Here is a 23,783-nt window from a genome sequence, read left to right on the forward strand (position 1 = left end):
AGATTATTCTTTTTTGATTGATATTAATTCTCAGTGGAGATATGTGCATTTTTCATAGGGATTTTTGGTCAGTTATTTCTGAATCATCAGGTGTTTTTATCTTATGGATATTTTAATATTTAATAACATGTGTTATAGGTATTATAACAGCTATTTTAATGATTACTGTGGATATTAATGCCTAAATGCATTGCAGATGCTTATACGTGTTGCTACTGTTGATATTTATATTTGATTTTGACTGTAAGCTGAGTCCATGTAGATTGGACAGCATATAACGTGAATAATTAAATTATTATTTATTTAAATTTATTTTATTTCAAATAAATTAAAATGCACTAATTAAGGAATTAAACGTACAAGTATTGTTAAATTCTGGAAATAAATTATGACTTTTGTAAGTAAGAAAGATATGAAACAGAATTATTTAAAATGACTACTTGTATTTGTTCTTTCATTACAGAAACTATTCATTGTTGATTAGAATCCAAAAACGTACGTTTCAGGGGTTTCCCCCACATAGTTCACATAATGAGTTTTTCCCTTGTTGCTTATGATGATTCGGACTCTGAAGCAGAGACTGGGAGATCCGGAGATGTTATTAGCAGTGAAATCGATCTAACAGATTCTGCTGTGGATGTTATCCAGTCCAGTGATGACTTAAATATTATTTCTGAGAAAAAAGTCAAATCTCTGGAATACACGGGCAGCTCCAAAAAGAACATATCTCATGAGGATACCTTTCAACTGCATCTACAACCTAATGAAAAGACTATGATAACAGCAGTACAACAGCAGTACAACAGAAATTGTACTTCGACAAAAACAAGGACTAAGTATACCCAGCCAGTAAATCCTTTATTGGAAGCTAAAATACCTTCTGGAAATGCATATGCTCAGAAGAGGATGCGTAATGATGGAGATGTAACTATTCAAAAACTGAGACCATATGTTTCAAAAAAACTGCAACAGGAAAAAAAGGAATACCAAAAAGAGAGTATATCTTCTCCAGTTAAATATAGTACAGCTGAAGATAAAATGTCAGTTAAAATTTCCCAATATATTATGCCATACATAGGATCAAAATACGCAGTTACTGAAATTCCAAAGAACTTGGTATTTCACATGGCTGAACATAGTGGACCAGTTAATGCCATTCGCTGGTGTCCTCTGCAGAGGTGGAGCCATATGTTGCTTTCTGCCTCTATGGATAAAACTATCAAGGTAATGTGTTGCAATATCAATGTCTTTAATTAATTATTACTTATATAATGATTGAAGATCCCTCCAAACCTTTTTCTAAGCTATATTAAACAAAACATAAGCTGTACCTTGTCCATAACAGTCTGAATTAAGATTAAGTTGTCTATTGATGAATATTAGCTGTACATGTTGTGGATGTTAAAAATACTGAACAGTGCAACCAATTTCATCAAATTCTTGCTTGAATGGGAGAAACAAAATATCCATAGCAATTGCAGGAGAGAAGGACCATCAGATATAGTGAACAGTGGACAGTATCTCTCTTGCTTCCAAAGCTTCGTTTGGGTTTTTAAGATACTGGTGGATATAGTCATGAAACAAGTGCATATTTTTAATCCCTCTTATACAGGAAAAACATTTATTTATTTATTTATTTGATTTGTCAATTGCTTACAAGATAATAGGTATAAGTATAAATATGAATAAGAATACAGGAAATAGGGACAAATAAATAAGGACAATAGGACAGGGATGGTAGGCACGATTGTGCACTTATGCACGCCCCTTACAGACCTCTTAGGAATGGGGTGGGGTCAATAGTGGATAGGATCAAAATACAGGAAAAACATTTGAAACATCAACCTACATCAGGGGTGTCAAATTGGTGGCTCGTGGGCTGGATGTGTCGCGCCCAGGCCACGCCCACCCTAGCTCCGTGAAGGAGAAAAACATCAAGAAACTTCAGGTGACAGTAACGTGATGCGGCAAGTTCGACACCCATGGCCTACTCCCTTGTTCTGCAGTCAGTGTCATAGCTGTTTTGTTAACAGTCAGGATATCATGTCTAGCTTAGTCCTTGAAGTTTTATGCATTTTTACACAAGAGAAATCCCACAGTTTCAAAACATTCATTTGTGTGGATAAGATAGCACTTATCCAGCTGAATCAATTCAGAAACAAGAGTATTCAGAAATAGACTTCAGTGAAGATTGTGAGACTTATTAAGAAATTAATAGTTTGGACTAATCTTCAGGCTCACAGTGTATTCATTTGTAATCTTCTTCTTGACCTTGATGTCAGCTTCAAGGATGCTCAGGTATTTGTAATGATCATCTTCATCTAGACTTTTAATTTTATTTCCATAGGCTATCTTGATTCCCTTAGCTTTCACTATTTCCCTCCATTGATAATAAAAGTGGCACATTTGTCCAATTCAAACTCCATTGGCTGTATATATGGACAGTGTTGAGCTGTGATTTATTTGAATAGTATTGAGATTTATTATTATGGTTGGTTGCATGGTCATCCAGGTGTTTAGACTAGATTTGGCATTTTTATACATCTTTTAGTTGATTATTTCAGTAATCAATCCACTTCTTCCTTCCTACTTTGTGGTCTAACTTAATTGACAAGAAGACTCTAATTTCTAAATAAAAAAATAAGTTTGTTTCCTAATTTAAATGTGAGAGGCATATATTGCAATAAGTACATGAGAGATATGCCAAAATGGTCTCTTGAATTCCTTTTCAAGAACGCAGATTTGCCACTGATACATTTAAACAATCAGGATTTAAAATTAGAAGGCCAATTTTCTTGCCAAAAAGTCAAGGACTGAGAATTATTGGATAATACAAAACCACACACATAATGCATATAGTCATATGAATGGTAAAAAACCTCTGGATACTGGAACTTGAGTAATTCCTGTTTCATTGTTTGTGGAATAACTAGAGGTTTGTTTATTTTTAAAAAAGTGATTAATACTGTTACTTTTGTTCTTACTGTTGTCCTGTAACTTTAAAGCCAGTAGAGGGCACAGTTAGATTAAATATAAATGTTGCAAGACTAGAATCCTAACTGAAATTTGCTTCTCAGTTTGGTGTGTCATTGCAAAAAGGCTACTATGTAATAGACGGCAGCATACTGTTTAAGATCATCATTGCATTTAATCTGGGAAGGGATTTTAGTTACTTTAAAGCAATTGCAAGGATCAAAAATATATTTATTTTTCTGTCTCATTTTCTAAATGTAGTTTTTCCTAAGTTCATTCGTACTAATGAAATTTAGTACAGGTAGCCCTCGAGCTACAACCACAATTGAGCCCAAAATTTATGTTGCTAAATGAAACATTTGTTAAGTGAGCTTGTCCCATTTTACGATTTTTCTTGCCACCGTTGTTAAGTGAATCATTGCATTTGTTAAGTTAGTAACGGTTGTTAAGTGCATTTGGATTCTCCATTGACTTTGCTTGTCAGAAGGTCGCAAAACTGATCATATGATCCCAGGACATGCCAACCGTGATAAAGATGAACCATTTGCCAAGCATCTGAGTTTTGATCATGTGACCATGGGGATACTGCAATGGCTGTAAGTGTGAAAAATGGTCTTAAGCCACTTTTTCCAGTGCCATTGTAACTTTGATCGGTCACTAAATGAACTGTTGTAAGTTGAGGACTACCTGTAGTTTCAAACCCTATGTTTTGAGCTACACTTGAGAGAAAGAGTAAAAAGTTTGTGACCTCAACACAGCACTCTGCTTCTTCATCGAGGGCTAGGCAATCTTAACTAATCTTGTGAATATGGATGAAAAATGGTACTGATAATTGTTATAAAGAATTGTTTGGTACGGTGTCCAAACTGGACCTTTGTCAATCTACTATTCCAATGTGTTTTCAGATAAATATCTAATCCTGAAATCTGGCTGGAGAATTCCAGGAGTTGAAGTCCAAACATCTTAATATTGTCAAGGTTAAAAAATGACTGAAATCTATACATTTTAAACAAGGCATATTTTATCTGTCTTCAGTAGATATGGTTCAGGGTGATTCACAGAATATAACAGCATTTTAAAAAAACCTCAAAATAGTATTAAACATATTCATTTATTACATTTATTGCCACACATCTGCATGTCTGGGTAATATCAACAGCAAGTAACAATCAACAGCAAAAGTAAACTATTATTATAATGTATACAACAAATAAATTCCATAGTCAATGAGCAACATTTACAAATAGCAGCAAAAGTGCTAAATAGATTGTTTGATAATCAGAATCTTTTTTTTCCTAGTTAGCACCAGCAAAAGGCTCTTTATAATTTCAGTTATCAAACATGCTTAGGCAGTCGTTTGGGCATCTTGGTTGGTTTAAATTAAGATAAAATCTAAAATTTGCCTTCATTCGTGATAAAATCTATCTCCTCTAATTCCTTTCCTTTCTCTGCCCTTATGCTATAGCCAAAGTTCTTCTTTTCTTACCTTTTCCCTTGTTTTTCTACTCCAGTTTTTATCCCTACATCTATTATAGACCTTATTATATTTAATAATATAATATTATTACATATTATATGGCACAGTGGTTAGAATGCAATACTGCAAGCTAACCTACTACTTACTCAAGGAGTTTGATTCTGAGTGGCTCAAGGTTGACCCATCCTTCCATCCTTCTGAGGTTGGTAAAATGAGGACCCAGATTGTTGGGGCAATATGGTAACATTGTAAACTGTTTAGAGAGGGCTGTAAAGCAATATGAAGCAGTACATAAGTCTTAAGTGCTATTGCTATTATTTATTATTGTTTCATGTATTTATTTCATTTATATACTCCTTATCCAGGAGTTATGAATGTTTAGCTACTATGTATTGCTATACAGTAATTTTTATATCTTCTGATTCTACCGTGTTTCTCCAACAATATGGCCTCCCCCAATAGGAAGTCCCAGCATGTTTTATAGGCATAAAATAAAATTAAGCCCCTCCCCCCAAATTAAGGCCTATATTAAAACATGCGAAAAGGGGGGGAATGGCGGGGGGCTTGCCGTTAGGAAGTACTTTTGTTGCACACCTGGATATGGTGCTGCCTGCATTGACCTCGGCATTGGTGGGGCACTTCATATCGGGACACCTTCCGCCACCGTTGCTTTCCCTTCTCCCTGTGCTGCCACAGTGTTTGGAGCAACGCCATGGTGTTTGGCGCAGCCATGCGGCATTTGGCGCAGCCACATGTGGCCAGCCAGGGCTCCTCCCTGCAACCGGAGCCCGGTGGAGACACTCGGCTTCAGGTGCTCCTGTCGCTGCCTTCCCGGGCATCATTCAAAGGCAAAGCCCATTCTTTCAAAAACGATGCCCTACTACCGGTACGACAAAGCCTCCCCTGCCCGAGAGGGCAGCCCAACCCCACGTGGGGAGGCGAATCTCCAGGGCCACAACGCAGGATCAGCCCACCCCAGGAGAAGCGCCCAGCTGACATCCCTGCCTTCCACCGGGCAGAGCGCGAAGAGCTTCACCTGGGGTGCCCAGCACAGCTGACAGGCAGGCCTTCCTGCCCGGCAGTGGATCTCTGGCCAAGGCAGCGAGCGCCTGCCCGCTGGGCCCTCCGCTCATCCTGCCAGGGCCTTGCCGGAGCCGGGTGGGCTGGGCAGAGCCGGGAAAGCGAGCCATGGGTGCGCGCCCGCCTGCCAGGCGAAAGAGCCGGGCTGACCCGAGCTTGGCTTCCCAAGTCCCTCCAGCCCAACCCCGAAGGGGCCACCGGGAGAGGCTGCCCGAGGCAGTGATAGCGCCCACCCGTCTGCGGACAGGGAGGTGAGGTGACAGCAGCGCTGCTTCCCTGGCTGGCGGGTCTGGCAGAGAGAGCCCGAAGCCACCCATCCTTTCCACCCCTCGCCCAGCCCATCCATGTCCCCACGCATCTCCAAATGCACCAGCAGCTCCAAACGCTGCAGCGGCAGAGGCATCGGGCAGAGGCACTCACTTGGTGGGGCTCAGCTTGGAGGAGGTGCGGACTGTCGCCTTGCCTCCCTGTCCATGGATGGGTGGGTGCTATCACTGCCTCGGGCAGCCTCTCCCGGTGGCCCCTTCGGGGTCAGGCTGGAGGGACTTGGGAAGCCAAGCTCAGGTCAGCCCGGCTCTTTCGCTTTGCAGGCGGGCACGCACCCACGGCTCACTTTCCCGGCTCTGTCCAGCTCGCCCGGCTCCGGCGCAGCCCTGGCGGGATGAGCAGAGGGCCCGGCAGGGAGGCGCTCGCTGCCTTGGCCAGCACAGGGAGAAGGGAAAGCAACGGTGGCGGAAGGTCTCCCGATACAAAGTGCCCCACCAACGCCGAGGTCAACATCCAAGCCGTCGCCACCTGCCTGCCCAAGGATGCAAGTGTGGGAATTAAGTCACCCCTGAAAAGATGGCCTAGCCGTTTTGGGGGGGCTCAAAAAAAAAATAAGACCCGGCCTTATTATATGAGAAACATGGTAAGTTCATTTAATCTAAAAGTATTGGGAAGTTAGACTTGTTTCTATTTTTATTCATTATGAAAAATTAGAAAGTATTTTTAGAAAAATTGTGTATGTGGGAGAAAACCTCTCTTTCCCTTTCTTTGCATGAAATAAGATTAATGACAATAATTCCAAAGGAGAGCTCTTTCTAGAAATATTTTCTTTCTATTATTACTCTGAGAATAATGATTCTTCATGTTCAGAAAGCACATTTCCCTAGTATAAAGAGTATAAAGAGAAAATATATACAGTATATGAGATCTATTACTAAATCATGATTTATGAATGAGCTACTTACGATAAAGCACTTTGCATATGGCATATGGCAAAGTGCTTGAAAAGAAATTAATAATGCATAGGTACCTTAGGGTTACAGTTTTTATTTTATCATCTGTCTTCTGATAGGAGAGAATGTTTGCCACCTTGGTGAATTAAATAAGAATGAACTATCTCATGCAGGAAGAAGTACAGATTTGGTTCATTTTGTGGGTAAAGAAGAGAAACCACTTTTTCTATTCTTAATTTGCAATCAAATGTTGAAGCAGTCTTCAGGGGAAAAGTAAAAGGTTTGTGAGGATCTAAAAGTAGCAGCATATAAATTGATCCAGATGTCTGCATAATGAAAAGGGCCCCCAACTTTCTGCCCTGGATGAAGTGCTTAATATCATGCAGTATTCACAAATTCTTGCAAGTCCTTCTTCCTCATCTGTGCCTTACAGAGCTCCATCAGAATTTTTCATATGCACATATGTAGATCTTTGCTTATTTTCAAACCTTTTGCTGCTTGGAACCTAAAGTGTTATTGGTCCAAAATTGAAATTAACTGCTCTTTGCACATCAAAGTTTTCCTGGGTCTAGATTGCTAGAATCTTGCCAGACCTTTATGCCTGCCTTTTCCTACATTTATCTTTGCGTAATCCCTGATGTTTTGGTACAATCAAAACACACAGTACATGTATGCATGTGCAGTCTGCAAAGGCAACTGGGATATTGTTCAATCACCTTTTGCAGTAATTGTGTTGATCTCAATGTATTTGGTTGGGGTTTCATATGAGATTTATATAAATGTATATGTAATAATACAGTTTATATACTAAATTATGAATAACATTTAAGCATTTATTAGAATTGACCTTTATTTAGGTGTTCAGCAGAATGAAGAAATACTCACCCTTTTAGCTACAGTGCAAAACAGTTGCTAATAGGAAAATGATTGAATGGGCAGAAAACAGAAAAATGTATGTTCTTCATCTGACCTGACATGGCTTGGCTCTCTTAAAACAATCTAACTATTTTGAAAGTACAATCTGAATTTATTAACCATGCAAACACTTAGAACAGGGGTGTCCAACCTTGGCAACTTTAAGACTTGTGGACTTCAACTCCCAGAATTCCTCAGCCAGCTTTGCTGGCTGAGGAATTCTGGGAGTTGAAGTCCACAAGTCTTAAAGTTGCCAAGGTTGGACACCCCTGACTTAGAACATACATTGGGCTCCCAGTAAAGCCTTGACAGCTTGCTGAGTAGCCCCGAGCAAAAGCAGAGCCACAGACTAGGGAGGGGTATCTTTTTATTACCAGTTCACACTTTTTCTTTCTATCTAGAAATACAGTAACTGTCACATATTTTCCAAATATTGTATGTTACGTGATCTATGTGTATGTGTATGACCCAGTCCTGACTCTAGGTGATTGCCTAGACAAGTCCAGGAAGTTTTCTTGGCAGGCCTTTGGCAGTGGTTTGCCACTATATTTTCCTTGGGTAAGAGGAAGTGAGTGAGCAAAGGCGACACAGCTATGCTATAAATAAATTTGCCAGGTTTTTTGTAGGTTATATAATTCTTGGTTTTGGAAAAAGAAAGTTGCATTTGATCAGTCCTGTTCTGAAGGTACAGATGGTGCAACCCTGCTCCCCCCCCCCTCCCCATATAAATGAAAGTTGTTCTGTTTGAACATATTTTCAATCCTTATTGTTTCTGGGCACCTAAATGATGTGTTCCATTCTTTATTTGGATGATTTCGGACTCTATATTTTATCCTATTGTTACCTGCCCAGAGTCTATTAGGATTGGGATGAGAAATAAATACTGGAAAATAAATAATCAGAATAGTTGCTTTGTTTGTGCAGTCTGACATTAAAAAAAACCACTCCGCTTTATTTAAAAGTTCGTTTCACGTATATTTATAGAGACATCTTGTATGGTGTTGACAGATAATGGTTTGGGAGGTAGTGTTATTATGAAAGCATATTTTTCAAGTAGTCTTCACTGAAATCAATGGCAGTGATATAGAAATAAGTCTTGGTAATTTTTTAATAAACTTGTCTGAAATATTTTGTTTCCAGGCATACAATTTCTATGAAAACAGAAAGTGGTCATTGACAAGCATAGTTCTATATTTTTCATTGTCCCTGATAAAGTTTATAGTAGTACTTAGCACTTGATATTAAAGATTTGACTTAAATGTTCCCTTTCTAAAGAAGCTTATAAACTTGCATTTGCAACTAGCTCTATGTGAGCTTTACCTACAAGTAATGTTATTATGCCACTTAAAAGTAGATCATCTTTCTAACATTTAAAGATACTGTTTATATATTGTTGATGTCAAAGTCCAAGATGATATATACAGTGATTCAAAAGAAATCCTTGCACATCTGCTGTTAGGAAACCTATACATTGTATATTTCATACTGTGCAATTCCAGTTTTGACATGCCACTTCACGGGTGATATTGTGGGAAAATACAGACAAATAGGGAATTGATATTCCCAGAGGATTATTTAGGTTAAAACAATTTGCTTGAACTATATGGGTGCTTGAACCCTTCAGGGGTTAATAATGTAATTCTTAGCCATCTCTTTCCTGGAAATCTACCATAAATTTTAATATATTAAATTGAGTCCATCCTCAATATATCCATATCCATGCTTACTGGAGCTAGATTGCAAATGTCTGGATAACTAGCAGTGGACACCGAAGGGTTATATTTTCTGTATTTCTTTGTCAAGTAATTTTTTACCCAAAATATAATGCATTTCATTAGCTTGCTTTTCTGCCTGGAACTATGTAAAGCGTAAATGAATAAATGATGGATGGATAGATTGGTTGGTCTATCTGAATCTAATGAATCATATTGAAGAGTTTCATTTTGGAAGCTGTTTGTTTAAAAGGATTCTTAGGGCTTTAACAGTTGTGGAAAATCCTACTCAGAGTTTAGATCAATTTAGTGAAGTGCAATTACATTAATGCAACTTAATTAATTTAATAATTAAAAAATAAGTTTATATTAAAAGATATTCCTTTATGCATGTTTGGAAATTTCTTCTCATTCCTCCTTTAACTTTCCTCTGAGCTTGTGGTATTCCTTTATGATTTTGTTGATCATTTCATAATAGAGCATTGAAAACATTTTTTACATAAGAACTTCAGAAACTTTGCACGTTTATTTCTTGAGATTCAGGAATTATTTAGGTGTTACAATGGCAAATGAGGAGAGTGAGAAAAACATGTATCATTTTTGGACTCTGCACATTGCGCTAGGGACTTAAGCAATCACTATGATTTCCTTTGATCTCATAATTGGCAGAAAGCAAAGTGTAACCTGTAGTCTTTTGTCAGGAAAAAAATGTGCTAGGTTCATGGTGGGTCAGATTAATATTAGCATCAACAAGCCATCTTAAATTTAAAATTGAGAACAGATAACTTATATTCTGTGCAAGGTTTCAGCAGGCTTTCAATTTTAAATATGCCATGCTTTGCCTCTGAGTGGAGTGCTTGACTTTGTATCCCCCAAATAGGCATGGCAGAACAAAGTAATAAAAAGGACTAGGCAGAAACAAATTAACATTAAACTTAAATGGATTAATTCTATGGATTTAATTCTATGTGCATTTATAATTCATTGGCAGTTTTGTTAAGGGATCTGGGGACTGTATGTTACAATTGGAGATTCAGTTTGTGCTCCTCTGTTAGATCAATTTCTGAGCAATTAAGGCACACTGAACTTGGTGAGACTTGATTTGAGTAGACAGGCAGAGAATGCATTTTTAATCCTACCTTTTAGTAGTTTTTCATGCTATTGTTCTGCTTGGTTGTATTTGCTGAATTTGGTGTACTCTCGGATTGATGACCTTGATGTGGAATGAAAAGCAGTGTAGAGACAGTTAAAAATAAATACATCTAATATTTGAAAAACAAGCTGAAAAACAGCTGTCAGATTGGCAATTTGTAAGCCTAAAATTAAATGCTATCTTTAACTCATATACCTATAAAAGTCCATTTTCTTTTCATGTCATTTATCCTTTCTGTAGAATAACTAATTGTTATAATGTAATACATTTGATTTCAGCTAATCAGTGCTATCTTTTTACTTGATTTCTCAGTGCTGAAGTACCCGAATTTTATCATTCCAAAGGTTATGTGGGGATTCTGTAAGGTAACGTAAACGTGGAAATGAAATCAAAATGTCCGTATGTGCGTGTGGGAGAAATAAAGGTAGAGGGGCAGCAAGCATGTATAATATTAATTTTTTTCCTCCTTCTGTCATGTTCTTTGTATTGAAAATCTGCTGGAAATTTCCCTGGGAATGCTCTTAATCACAGACAGGTAGGTTTGTGGTGCTGGTTTTTCAGCAGAAACTTTCTTCTTTTTCTTTTCTTTCTTGTGTCAAAAATCTTTTAAATAGCTACTAAAAGGAAGAAGCCAAAGAATAAGAATTTTAATAACCTGCATGAAACTTCTTCCATCCACTAATCATGGATCATGTCAATGCAACTATGGAATATTCTTGATAGTAAAAGTTCTCATTTTGTCTGTATTGTGGTATTGAGATCATCAAGGGAAAAGTTCTACTTTTGGATTTTTTTCTGTTTTAATATCTTTTTGTAAGTTTACTTTTATTCTTTTATATTTATAACTATAGATAGTGCATACAAAAAGTATATACCTCCTTCTTAAAATACCAGTTTTAAGACTTCTGGCATGTGGTGCAGGGAAAAGAAATGGGCTCTGCTTCTTGGACCCAATCTTTCGTGTTTTGGAGGCTCTTTGGAGTCCTGCAGGACTTGGAGGGACACACGAAGGAAAAGGGGAAGCCCCAGGGACAGCAAGGCGGAAAGCAACCACCCGTTGTAGTGGAAGGAAACCCCTCAAATCCAAATGTGAAAGTGACCTGTCATCTTGGCATGGTGGACCAGAGCCCGTGACAACCAATCAGCGATAAGGAAGGGAAGACCAGAGGATTGTGACATCGAAAAGGGACAGAGAAAATCCAGTACTTTAAAAAAGCGAAGTGCAGAGGGAAAAAAAGTAAGTCCTGAAATAGTCTGGTGGATTAAGGAGGCTCAAGAGGAGAGGCAGGAAAAACCCCGGAGACAGCAGCAGTGACTTGGAGGTGTGAGCAGTTATAAGAAGAAAGAACCCAGCCAGAAAAAGAGACTGAAAAGACGGATGCAAAGATAAACGGTGAGAAAACGATAAACTTTATGAACTGAATGAAAAGGGTGGAGAGAGACGGGAAAGGGTGATTGTGTGAAATCAGAGGATAAATGTTATTTGGTGTTGACTACTTTGTATCAATGGAGAGGAAGTGGATGCATAAGCAGAACAGCAGATTCGCGAAATAAGTTAGAAGAGGAGACTGGAAGTGCTTGTGCGCAGTAAATTTGATTGAAAGACTGGAAAGATCGAATGAATAATATAGAAGTGCACAAAAGAGGAGAAAATTAAAAAGGACTTGGTGGAAATGGAAAGCAAAGAAAAAACTGCAAGATAGAGTGACTGATGCAATCAATGGTGGACAGTGTTAAATGTAACTGAAGAAAGATAGAGTGTTAAAATATCTGATGTAACCTTCAAGATTTAACAGAAAGAATTGAAGTATGGTAATGCATTAATTGATACAAATAATAAAAAAAAGAGATTGATTAATATATTGTGGTCACATTACATATGTGGATTTAATAGAAATTTCTTTTTTTCCTCTTTTCTTTATCCTCTTTTTGAATGCTGATTAATAAGTATAATTATAATATAAAAATTAATAGGAATAGAATATATTTTAAGGCCTTGATTTATGGATAAAAATGAATTGTTAACATAGATACATTTGTTGGATTGACATTGAATAAGAAATCTTAAAAGTGCTAAGTGATATATTCAGTTGTATATTAATTTAGGGTAGATTGATAATACAATAGTTGGAGTTATCAGTATCATATTAATTGCAGTAATCTATAAAATAATAGGGAATAAAATTCTTACTTTATTCTTATTTTGATTATATTAACTAGGTGAAGCATTTATTTTTAAGATACTGTTAGAAAATATAACTATTGTTTCAAGAAAGAAATTATAGGATAAGAGTGTTAACAAACAATACTTTATAACTGAAAAAAGTAAGCGTAGAACAGTATTGATAAAGTAAGAAGAAAAAAGGGTTGAATAATTGAAACTGAGTATAATAACGTTAGAAAGCAAAGTAAAGTGAAAGATTAAATCAAACAAAAATTTATAGTGGGTGGTAGAGTGGAGAAATATACTGTGTATAAATTCTTAAAGATGATAACCATAACAACAACTCTTAAGAGCTGGAAAAAAGACCCTCTCGAACCCCTCTCTGACATCAGCATCACATTCAGGCCAGAGGTCGATAGAAAGTACTGTATGCTTAGCGCAGAAAAACAGAGCAGCTCTTCCAACATGCAAATGATGCAGACGACCCTAATGGCAATTCAGGAAACTATGGTAAAAATGCAAGAATCAATGAATAAAATCCATGAAGAGATGAATAACGAGATGGGAGAAACGAAAGGAGATATACACAAATTGGATAATAGAGCAAGTATCATCCAACAGGCAATAGAAAAAAATGAACATAGAATAAAAACGGTGGAAGACGCAATGGAACAGGCTGAAAAGAAATTGGAAGAGATGGACCAGAGACTGATGACAATAGATAGAGATCTAGAAGAATCCATTATCCATTTAGAGATGGAATGATCGGCTTTTCACCTGCGTTTTCAAAATATCACGAAAAACAAAGAGGACTTGAAAACAATAATGTCTGAATTATTAGCAGAAGTGACAAAAAGGGAGAAACAAGAAATTCAAAATGACATTGATGTGATTTATAGGGTACATACAAATTGTGCTCGGCGCCACAAGCTCCGGAGGAAAGTCCACATCAGATTCACCAAAAAAACAAATAAGAGATGAGATCTTCAAAGCTACAAGGGAGGAATCTATATCATATAAAGGCAAGGAAGTCCTGACTTTGAAACCCCGTTGTGGCTGGCAGGGTGCTGCAGGAGGACTCCATCCCATCTCCCCCTGACCCGAGCTGGCCTGTGGACAACTGCAATGCTGATCTGGCCCTTGAAGAAATCCAGTTTGACACCCTGCCCTAGAATAATCCCAGATTCCCTGAGTTTTTTTTTAAATATATAGTATATTATTCTATCTTTGAAAACTCAGGATGCGTAAATAACTGTAACACTTCAAAGTGAATCTCCTTGCTGGAATGCTTGTTCTGAAAACAATAACAAGAAGTTATACATCTGGATTTCTAACAAATAACTAGCAGTTGCAATGATCTGGAAATACTGTATGTGATCATGTTAGGCTGTTTCTCAGAACCAAGGCTTAGCATTCAAATTTTAATTAGTAGATTCTGTCAATAAGTTTTTCAAAATACATTGTAGCCGTAATGATATGCTCAAATAGCCTGCTAGTGTTAGAGGCCATCAACTGTGATTGTTATGTAGTTGAGGTGTATAAGCTTCAAGGGCTGCAATACAACATAGACAAGGGCTGTGTTAGGAATATAACACAGGGCCGTGTTAGGAATAGCTAACAGCTATTTGGGTTGGAAATATATAAACCAGGATAGACATTTAAATACTGTATCTTTAAGAAAATGCAAAAGTGTAATTGGGTGTGGTTTCCCAAACGGCCATAAGATGGAGCCAGAAACCTGGGTTGTCTTAGTCTTAGTTTCAGAAGAAGTCTCAGTGAGTCTGTTTCCTTCTGTTGGAGAATATTGCCGTTCCTGTATTGACTGTTATTCTTGGATTTGATGTAAGTCTGATAGTGAACTGTTTTTGACACTAGACTTTGTTATTTGGATTATCCCTGGATTGAAAACTGACTGATCTTACCTGTGAATGACTTTGGACTGCTTGTTTTGAACTTTGCTTAAACCTTTCTGGAAGTAAAACCTACATTTACTGTACAGTGTATCTGTGTGCTGTGTGTGTATTATTCAAACACTTCTCTCAAATATGTCTCCCTGTATGCGCTCATTCTCCTAACGGGGAATTACCTCAACAGGCTGCATACACATACATGTGTGTGCTTGCACAGCTTCTATGAAAGCTGCTAAAGTCTGGCGATACTTTTATATTTTTACATGTCCCCTGAATAAGAAACGAATGGCCTCAAAATCTTCCCCAACCTCTCGGCTCTTTCGTTTTATGAATGAAATCAGGTACTGTAAGAATGACTGCTATTGCAGAAATTATGTTTTCAGGCTGGCAGATGGGAAATAATGCCTGAGGTAACTTTTTTGCTTTATTTTTTATAACATCATACTCCCAGCAGACTCCTGGTAGAGCACAGCATGAAAACATAAAATTAAACATGTTTCTTCAGATCTAAAAATACATTGTTACTGGCATCTCCCAACAGCAAGCTATATTAAGGTTTTCTTAACAACTCAATTTTCACTGTCTTTGGAGGTAAGGACCATCGCTAAAAAGCATGGACTTTTAGCTCCATCCCCTGAATCTCTCACTTCATCCTCACATAGGAACTGTGAATTCTTTACTGCTTGTAACAGATAAGTCTTTAAGGTATCTGAATATCAAACCATGTAGGAGTTTATAGGTCAAAAACAATATTTTGAATTTTACCTGGAGGCCAATTGATACTTCAGGTAGATTTCTGTGGTTTACAAACTACTGTGGCCATAGTTAAATAAACTCTAAACCATAAGCAAACCACATCATGACTTACATTCAATAGTAGACAATCAATACCAGATAAGCAATCAGGACGCTGTGAGTTCGATCCTAGGTAGAAGCTAATATTTGGAATAGACTCTCCTGCTCAAGCAGGGGATTGGACTAGATGACCTCCAAGGTCCCTTCCAACTCTGTTATTCTATGATAATCAATACCCTAACCAATGAAGAAATCACATCCCAGCTAGATATTATATGTAATCTGTCAGTAAACTGTACATTCTCATGCACTAATGATGATATCTAGCCTAGTGCAGGTGGTTCTCACTTAACAGCCAGCAATTCCATTGCTAAGTGACACAGTCTTTAAGTGAGACATGTGACTGCACTGGACTACTACCTCACTTAAGTGAATCATCCACAGTCATTAAGAGAGACATTATGTGACCATGACTAGATGGACCAGTCTCCATTGACTCTGTTTGTTAGAAGTCAGCTGTGAAGTACACAAATAGCAATGTGTGACTGTGAATTCTGCAAGAGTCATAAACATCTGAGGGTTGCAAAGCACTCAAATCTTGATGATCAAACCACAGGAATGCCGTGATAATCCTAAGTGTGAAGACTGGTCTCAAAGTAACCTTTTCAGTACTGTGGTACCTTCGAAAAGTTGCTAAACAGAGCAGTCATTAAGTAATGTCTGCCTGTAACAAAACAACCAGGCTCAAAGAATACCCACCCTCTAATAATGCAGTATATTAACTAGACCTACTGGATTTGTTTCTGGCAAATCATGAGTGGAATTGTACTTACTTTAAAGCTGCCATGATGGACATTTATATTTTAATTTTAAACATAAAATGAATCCATACGTGCACTGATTTGAAAGAACATAACATCAGTCCTTTATTTAGGATTATTGAAGAAAGTTTGTTATTATCTTGAACATATTTAAATATTAAAGATGATTAAACTTTAAAAAGAGACTTCTGGCAGTCCATTGAAGATGAAAACATGAATGAAAAGAAGGAACTATGTAAGTCGCTAAGCTAAAAATCTAGCTAGTTAATATTTGCAGATCTTTGATTCATTCTGCACTGGCGAGCCTGCCTTGGTGTCTTGAAATCTCTTGGTAGATTATCTAATATATTTGAATATTTAGGGACTTATAGTGTCTGCTACTATGCTGTACATATTTATCACATTTAAAAACCACCCATCTCCCTCACTGAGGGACTCTGGGTAATGTACAAATAAAACATTAAAAACATAAAAACTAAATATGAAAAATTTAAAATAGAAGCAAGGGTGGTTAAAATTCAATATTGAACATTAATTAAAAGGCAAGGGAGAGGCTTCAGGAATTATACTGCTACACTCTTGAGTTCCTTCCAATTCTCTAAAGAGTTAGGACAGTGAAACTCGAAAAATTAGAATATCGTGCAAAAGTTCATTTATTTCAGTAATGCAATTTAAAAGGTGAAACTAATATATGAGATAGACTCATTACATGCAAAGCAAGATAGTTCAAGCCATGATTTGTCATAATTGTGATGATTATGGCTTACAGCTCATGAAAACCCCAAATCCACAATCTCAGAAAATTAAAATATTACATGCAATCAATAAAACAAGGATTGTACATAGAACAATATCAGACCTCTGAAAAGTATAAGCATGCATATGTACTCAGTACTTGGTTTGGGCCCCTTTTGCAGCAATTACTGCCTCAATGCGGCGTGGCATGGAAGCTATCAGCCTGTGGCACTGCTGAGGTGTTATGGAAGACCAGGATGCTTCAATAGCAGCCTTCAGCTCTTCTGCATTGTTCGGTCTCATGTCTCTCATCTTTCTCTTGGCAATGTCCCATAGATCAGGCGAGTTTGCTGGCCAATCAAGCACAGTAATCCTACGGTCATTGAACCAGGTTTTGGTGCTTTTGGCAGTGTGGGCAAGTGCCCAGTCCTGCTGGAAAATGAAGTCAGCATCCCCATAAAGCTCATCTGCGGAAGGAAGCACGAAGTGCTCCAAAATCTCCTGGTAGATGGCTGCATTGACCCTGGACTTAATGAGGCACAGTGGACCAACACCAGCAGATGACATGGCTCCCCAAATCAACACAGACTGTGGAAAGTTCACACTGGACTTCAAGCATCTTGCAGTGTGTGCCTCTCCATTCTTCCTCCAGACTCTGGGTCCTTGGTTTCCAAATGAGATGCAAAAGTTGCTCTCATCAGAAAAGAGGACTTTGGACCACTGAGCAACAGTCCAGTTCTGTTTTTCTTTAGCCCAGGTAAGACGCTTCTGATGTTTGTTGTTCAGGAGCGGCTTGACAAGAGGAATATGACATTTGAAGCCCATGTCCAGGATCCGACTGTGTGTGGTGGCTCTTGATGCACTGACTCCAGCCTCAGTCCACTCCTTGTGAAAGCCCCCAACACTTTTGTATGGCCTTTTCCTGACAATCCTCTCCAGGCTGCGGTCATCCCTGCTGCTTGTGCACCTTTTTCTTCCACACTTTTCCCTTCCACATGACTTTCTGTTAATATGCTTTGATACAGCACTTTGGGAACATCCAACCTTTTGAGGCTTTCCCTCCTTATGGAGGGTGTCAATGATGGTTTTCTGCACAACTGTCAGGTCAGCAGTTTTTCCCATGATTGTGATTCCTACTGAACCTGACTGAGAGACCATTTAAAGGCTCAAGAACCCTTTGCAGGTGTTATGGCTTAATTAGCTGATTAGAGTGGGACACTTTGAGCCTAGAATATTGAACCTTTTCACAATATTCTAATTTTCTGAGATTGTGGATTTGGGGTTTTCATGAGCTGTAAGCCATAATCATCTCAATTATGACACATTATGGCTTGAACTATCTTGCTTTGCATGTAATGAGTCTATCTCATATATTAGTTTCACCTTTTAAGTTGCATTACTGAAATAAATGAACTTTTGCACGATATTCTAATTTTTCGAGTTTCACCTGTATAATAAAGGGTAAGATATCAAACTGTACAATAATGGACTAGTGGTCAGGGACCATCTAGCTATTCATGTAAAAAATTACATAAATATTCCTCAAAGACATAGGTCAAAACTGTACGCTTCATGAGACAAGTTCTTTATTAAAGAATATTTCAATTTTCTTTTTGTTTTTGGAGAGAAATTATGGTTGGAATTAAAACAAAATTTTTGCTTATTGAAAGGACCTATTGTTTAAGAACAAAAACTTGGTATCATGATCATTGAATCCCATTCATGTAAGCAGGTTTTGTTTGTATTGTAGTCACATCTTTAATGTTAATGAAAGTTGGTTAGGCACAGCTTCATTGAAAATTTGAGCTCAAAATACAGTATTTTCAGGTAAGAAGTATGTCTAATTTTCTAGAGTAAAAAAATTCTTGATTATTTAATGATAGCTTAAGTGGTATTTTCAAATGTCTAGCAATCAAGTTCTTGTAGCAGACGAGTTGAATTATCCCTGGATCTATTCATGATCACATTAGGATGCTCTAAATGGAAATGTTGCCATATTGCTAGTTAATTAACAGAAATTACTAAATACTATGCTTACACTGTTGATGTTTCTTGCCTACTAGCTTCAATATTAATATATTTAACCCATTTCTATAATAACTGAGGTTAAATAAGTCAGTGTTAAACACAACAAGCTATAGATCTAGGATTGCGATAAATTACAACATAAGCATTCCTGAGTCAAATTAGTAAATTTAGAAAAAAATAATACAATAGCCAATAACATTAAAAATAAATATAGTATTGTAATAAATTACAACATAGTTGTTAACTACTGGGAGTTCCTATAGAGCATGGTCGTGTATAAATTTGATAAATATAATTACTTGATTTATATACTTCCATATTGTAGAATTAACAATAAAATACTGTAAGTACTGGTTAAAACTAGGATCAAATTATCTTACTTTGGACATTATGCAAAGATCTAGTTCTCTGAAGAAAGCTCTATTGCTGGGAAAGGTGGAAGGAAAGAGAAAAAGGATAACCAGCATTTAAGTAAATGGCAACCAATAAGGAACCTGCTTTATTTTGAACCAGTTGGAATAATCTGCAAAGGTATTGGCATGTAAAACACATTGGAGTAGTCCAACTATTATGGTAATAAGACATGAGCCAGTATAGGAAGATCCTCCATTTCCTTGATGGACCATCTGAGATTGGGCATAACCCTCTTGGCCATCATCTTCATCTGCCCATTCAAACAGTAGCCTCAAATTCAGGAGGATTCCCAAGTTACAGACCAGTAGCCACATGTAGAAGTAATTAAAAGAGGAGAGAGGACTGAATGCTGGGCAGCAATTGCTAGGCCAAACTCTTCTCTCCCCCACTACCAATTGGAACGGCTGATTGAGGAAGAAGCCTATTTCCAATTCCCAACCCTCATAACAGGATATTGCGGCTGATGCCATCAGAGGTTGCTACCAACCTAATAAACCAGGCAGGAGCTACCTGCCAGATTGCTGGTCAGTTTCCCAAGTTCCCTCTGGAATCTGTTCTGATCCATCAGGCATCTAGGGCAGGTTGTTCTAATAAATCTCACTGTCATGTGCAGATCCTTCATGGCAACCAGTCTTATATAGACTAGGAAGTGATCTCTATCCAGAATGCAGCATGACCCCTCAGAAATGAAAATAAGAGCCAACATTTGTCTGCCTGCAAGATTCAGGCCAGAGATTACCTGGGACAGCCCATGACTGCTGTGGAGGTCACAGTCTTACCTTCTACAACCTAGCACTGAGGACGTGGAAGTTTAAACTACCCAACTCTAAAAGTGAGGGATTAAGTCAGCTATCTTGTAAAGAAATTGATTGCAGCATTAAAGTGACCAATATACCAGAAGGATACTCAGCTTATCTCAGTGTTCCAGTTAAATATGCAGATATTCACAACCTATCACTTTTGTGTGAGATTAATCTGATTTGGTTACTTTTCTGATATAGAATTCTTTATGTTAGCTACAAATAAGTTGCCTGTTTACTCGAAAATACAGCACTGTGAGCTTAAACTGTCAGTGAAATCCAACCTTTTCAGTTATCTGTAGCTTATGCATGCAAAATATACAATAACTGGAATTAAAACGTTGTAGACATTATAGCAGATGGGTCATAGCCTAAAACTGAAACAGAAATTATAAAATGACTATTAACTTTTGTCATTTTTTCTTTATTAACAGAATAATTTAAACTAAAAACATACTAATTTATTTATATAAAGGATTTTAAAAAGTAATCAGCACATTTCTTAGAAAGATAAAGTAAGTTTATATTTATAAAAAAAGCATTTGGAAATGGATGGCAATATTACATATAATACAGAAGGGAAGAAAGATCCAATTTGTAAAATGCCTGGGAATTCAAGTGAAGGATAATCTAAATGAGCAAATAAACACTAGCTAGGGTTTTGAAATATTGCTAATGATATTTAAATGTAACTTGTAAAGAGATTTAGCTAATAAAGTTTGGTAAAGTAGAGAAATAGGACATTGGATTTGGGTTTTTTTTCCCTCTTCTGAATAGAATTTAGAATTAGAATTCTGACTAGAATAGGTTCCCCTGCTTTTCAATATTATTATTTTTAAATAGGAAAAAAATCTGCTGCAGCTGGGACTTAAACAAGCTACTTTATGACTATGGTGTGCCATGATCTCCCGATTACCTGCTTTAGATACTTTACAAGTTGTTTTGAATGCATCAGATATTTAGGTAGCTGCCTGTCAGTTGACAAATAGGTCATTGAGTGTTTCAAAAGCTGGTTCAAGCAATGACAAGCTTTACTGAGGAGAGAAATGTGCCTTTTTTCCTATAGGGATTATCTCTGCTAGCAGCCATTAGTTCATTTTTCTTACTGTTTGCTTTGTTCTCCCTGGGTGGATTTAAGACACAGATAGGAAAAGTATACAGTTATGTGTATAGTCTACAAATGCAGAGTGGTGATGATTGTCTCTTGACATGTCTTCAGTGAAAGTTCTAAATATCTTGCAAAGTCAGAGGGACAATCAATTTAGTGCAAATAAGGGCTGTAGTGTCAGTACTTCCCTGGTGATATTTCTGCAATAACTCTCGGTTTCTGAAAATCCCTGTCATGAATACTTCTTAAGAAGCTGAAATTAAAATATTTGTTAACCCTGATAGCTGCTGTTGTCTCTTGGACAAAAACTGTATTGTTTGATCTGTCAGGATTTAAAGATGGAGGGGTGGATTATTCTGCCTTCGTGATGCAGGCTGGACTATTTTTCAGCTGTTTTTCCTCTACTTTTTTAATTATTGAAAACCATTTCCTGGCATGTACTTTATGGTGTTATAGCCTTATTAAAAAGGCAGATAGTGAGAGAAATAAAGCACATTCTGATGGTGTTAAAATTACTTTGAGGGTGGTTGTTAGAGCAACTGGTTCACTATCTCCCAGCATGAAAACTGTAATTCCAGATAGCTTGATGAGTAGTGTTATAGCCAATACTGTTAATGAAAAAATGTAATGCAGGGAGTGATAGTGCTCATTCTACAAGCTGTTTACCATTTTAATAATCGTAGACTATAGTGCATGTGTGAGATCCTAAATGAACATTTGCTAAATCTACCAAATTATTTTGGAAAGTCTATGTAAGTACAATAGAAAGGTAAAGTATTTTGTTAATTGTAAGCCATATCCAACCCAGCCTTTAAAATGAGAGGGTTAAAAAATCCTTTCATATTATTGTAGTTGGTTGTACAGTCAGTCAGATGTTTAGACAGGTGTTGTCATTTGTATCCACCTATTGAGCCCTTCCCAAGGATTTGGGATAGGAAGCAGGGGTGGGTTTCTACCAGTTCTGTCCACCTCTGTTAGAACTGGTAGCAGTGAAGAGCAGCAGACATAAAACCGGTTCTATGTATACTGATGTTTTTGCCCACCCACCCACCTGATCTTACCTGATCTTTATTTCCTGATTTTTCAACTTCAGCTGCTGAACAAGCCACAGCTGCAGTTAAAAAAACAAGAAAAGAGGGCTGTTTCAAAGGCTGCTTCTCTGCAGGCAGCTGCTGATGACGATTTACAGGCGCGCGGCTCGCAGCCTGCAGAGAAGCTCGTAAATCCTGAACTGGTAGTTAACCCTGTCGTATCCCACCCCTGATAGGAAGTTGTTGCTTAATAGCATTAAAGCTATCACAGGTAAGCTGTTCCAAGTAAAGTTGCCTTTTGCAAATGACTATGATGATTTTTTTTCAATTCCGATGGTGTTCAAACTACAATTCCTGTAGTTTTGGATTGCACCCAAGATATTTGTTACTGTTCATACTATTTTTTTTTTTTTTTTGGTTTTTTTGCTACAGCCATCCTATTTCTATTTGCAGGTATTTGTATTTTGTGATTTTCTCCAGTTCTTTCTCTCCCTTTCTGCTGTCAACATCCACCATCCAGACTTTTTTGTCTTTCTTATCAACAGTTGTTAAGTCTGGGATATTATGTGGCAGTTGTTTTCTGTTTGAATTCTATGTTCTGGCCATAACACTGTGCCTTTCCATGTCTCCTTTCTATTCTTCACTTGATCTTTCTTGTAGGCCACTTTAGCCTCTTTGATATTCAGTAAGTCTTCATTTAGCTGATGTAGCTTCCATGTATTTTCTTCACTGTCCTTCAGATATTCAAAGTCAATCCAGAATCAAAGTCAATCCAGATAGCCTCACAAGATTATACCCTGGGAACTCTCTTCGACTTACCTAGTTGGAGTCGTATTACACACAAAACAACTTTATTCACCAGAGAGCTACAGGCCTGCAGATGATTCTGTGGACCTTACCCCTCAACAGGGAAGAGTTTTTGATACTTAGGGTAGCTGTTCCCTAAAGCTAGAATAACTTTAGGGTACAATATTCCATAGCAGAATTCAACATTGTGAAATAAAGTATTTAAATTCAGTTTGGAACATTTATTATTAAACAGGTTGAATTTTCCTTAGTTTTTCCATTTATCCTGCCTGTACACTGAATGCTAATATTTATGTCTTCTCTCTATTATAACTAAGGAGAATGCTATATTTCTTCCTTGAATTGTTAAGTACAATGAGGAAAAGGAAACAAATTACAGTCCTCAACTTACAACAGTTCATTTAGTGACCATTTTAAGTTACAATAGCACTGAAAAAAGTGATGTATGTCCATTTTTCACACTTATGACCATTGCAGCATTCCCACGGTCACATGATCAAAATTCAGATGTTGGCAACTGGTTCATATTTATGACGGTTGCAGTGTCCTAGTGTCATGTGATCACCTTTTGTAACTTTCCAACAAAGTCAAGGAGGAAGCCAACTGCAGTGATTCTCTTAACAACCATGGCAAGAAAAGT

General features: G+C 37.4%; 1 protein-coding gene across 1 annotated transcript in view; it reads left to right on the top strand.

The window, feature by feature from the left end:
* WDR25 (WD repeat domain 25) overlaps positions 1-23,783 on the top strand; it is a 66,994-nt gene that overhangs the window by 1,807 nt on the left and 41,404 nt on the right. The window contains exon 2 of the mRNA XM_087952177.1: positions 464-1,224. Coding sequence (XP_087808303.1) covers positions 532-1,224 — 693 coding nt within the window. The 5' untranslated portion in view covers positions 464-531. The remainder of the gene's footprint in view (positions 1-463; positions 1,225-23,783) is intronic.

This window comes from Notechis scutatus, chromosome 1 (genome assembly GCF_049901735.1).
Source record: "Notechis scutatus isolate UNSWTSFEM ecotype Mainland chromosome 1, rNotScu1.2, whole genome shotgun sequence".
Taxonomy (NCBI): Eukaryota; Metazoa; Chordata; class Lepidosauria; order Squamata; family Elapidae; genus Notechis; species Notechis scutatus.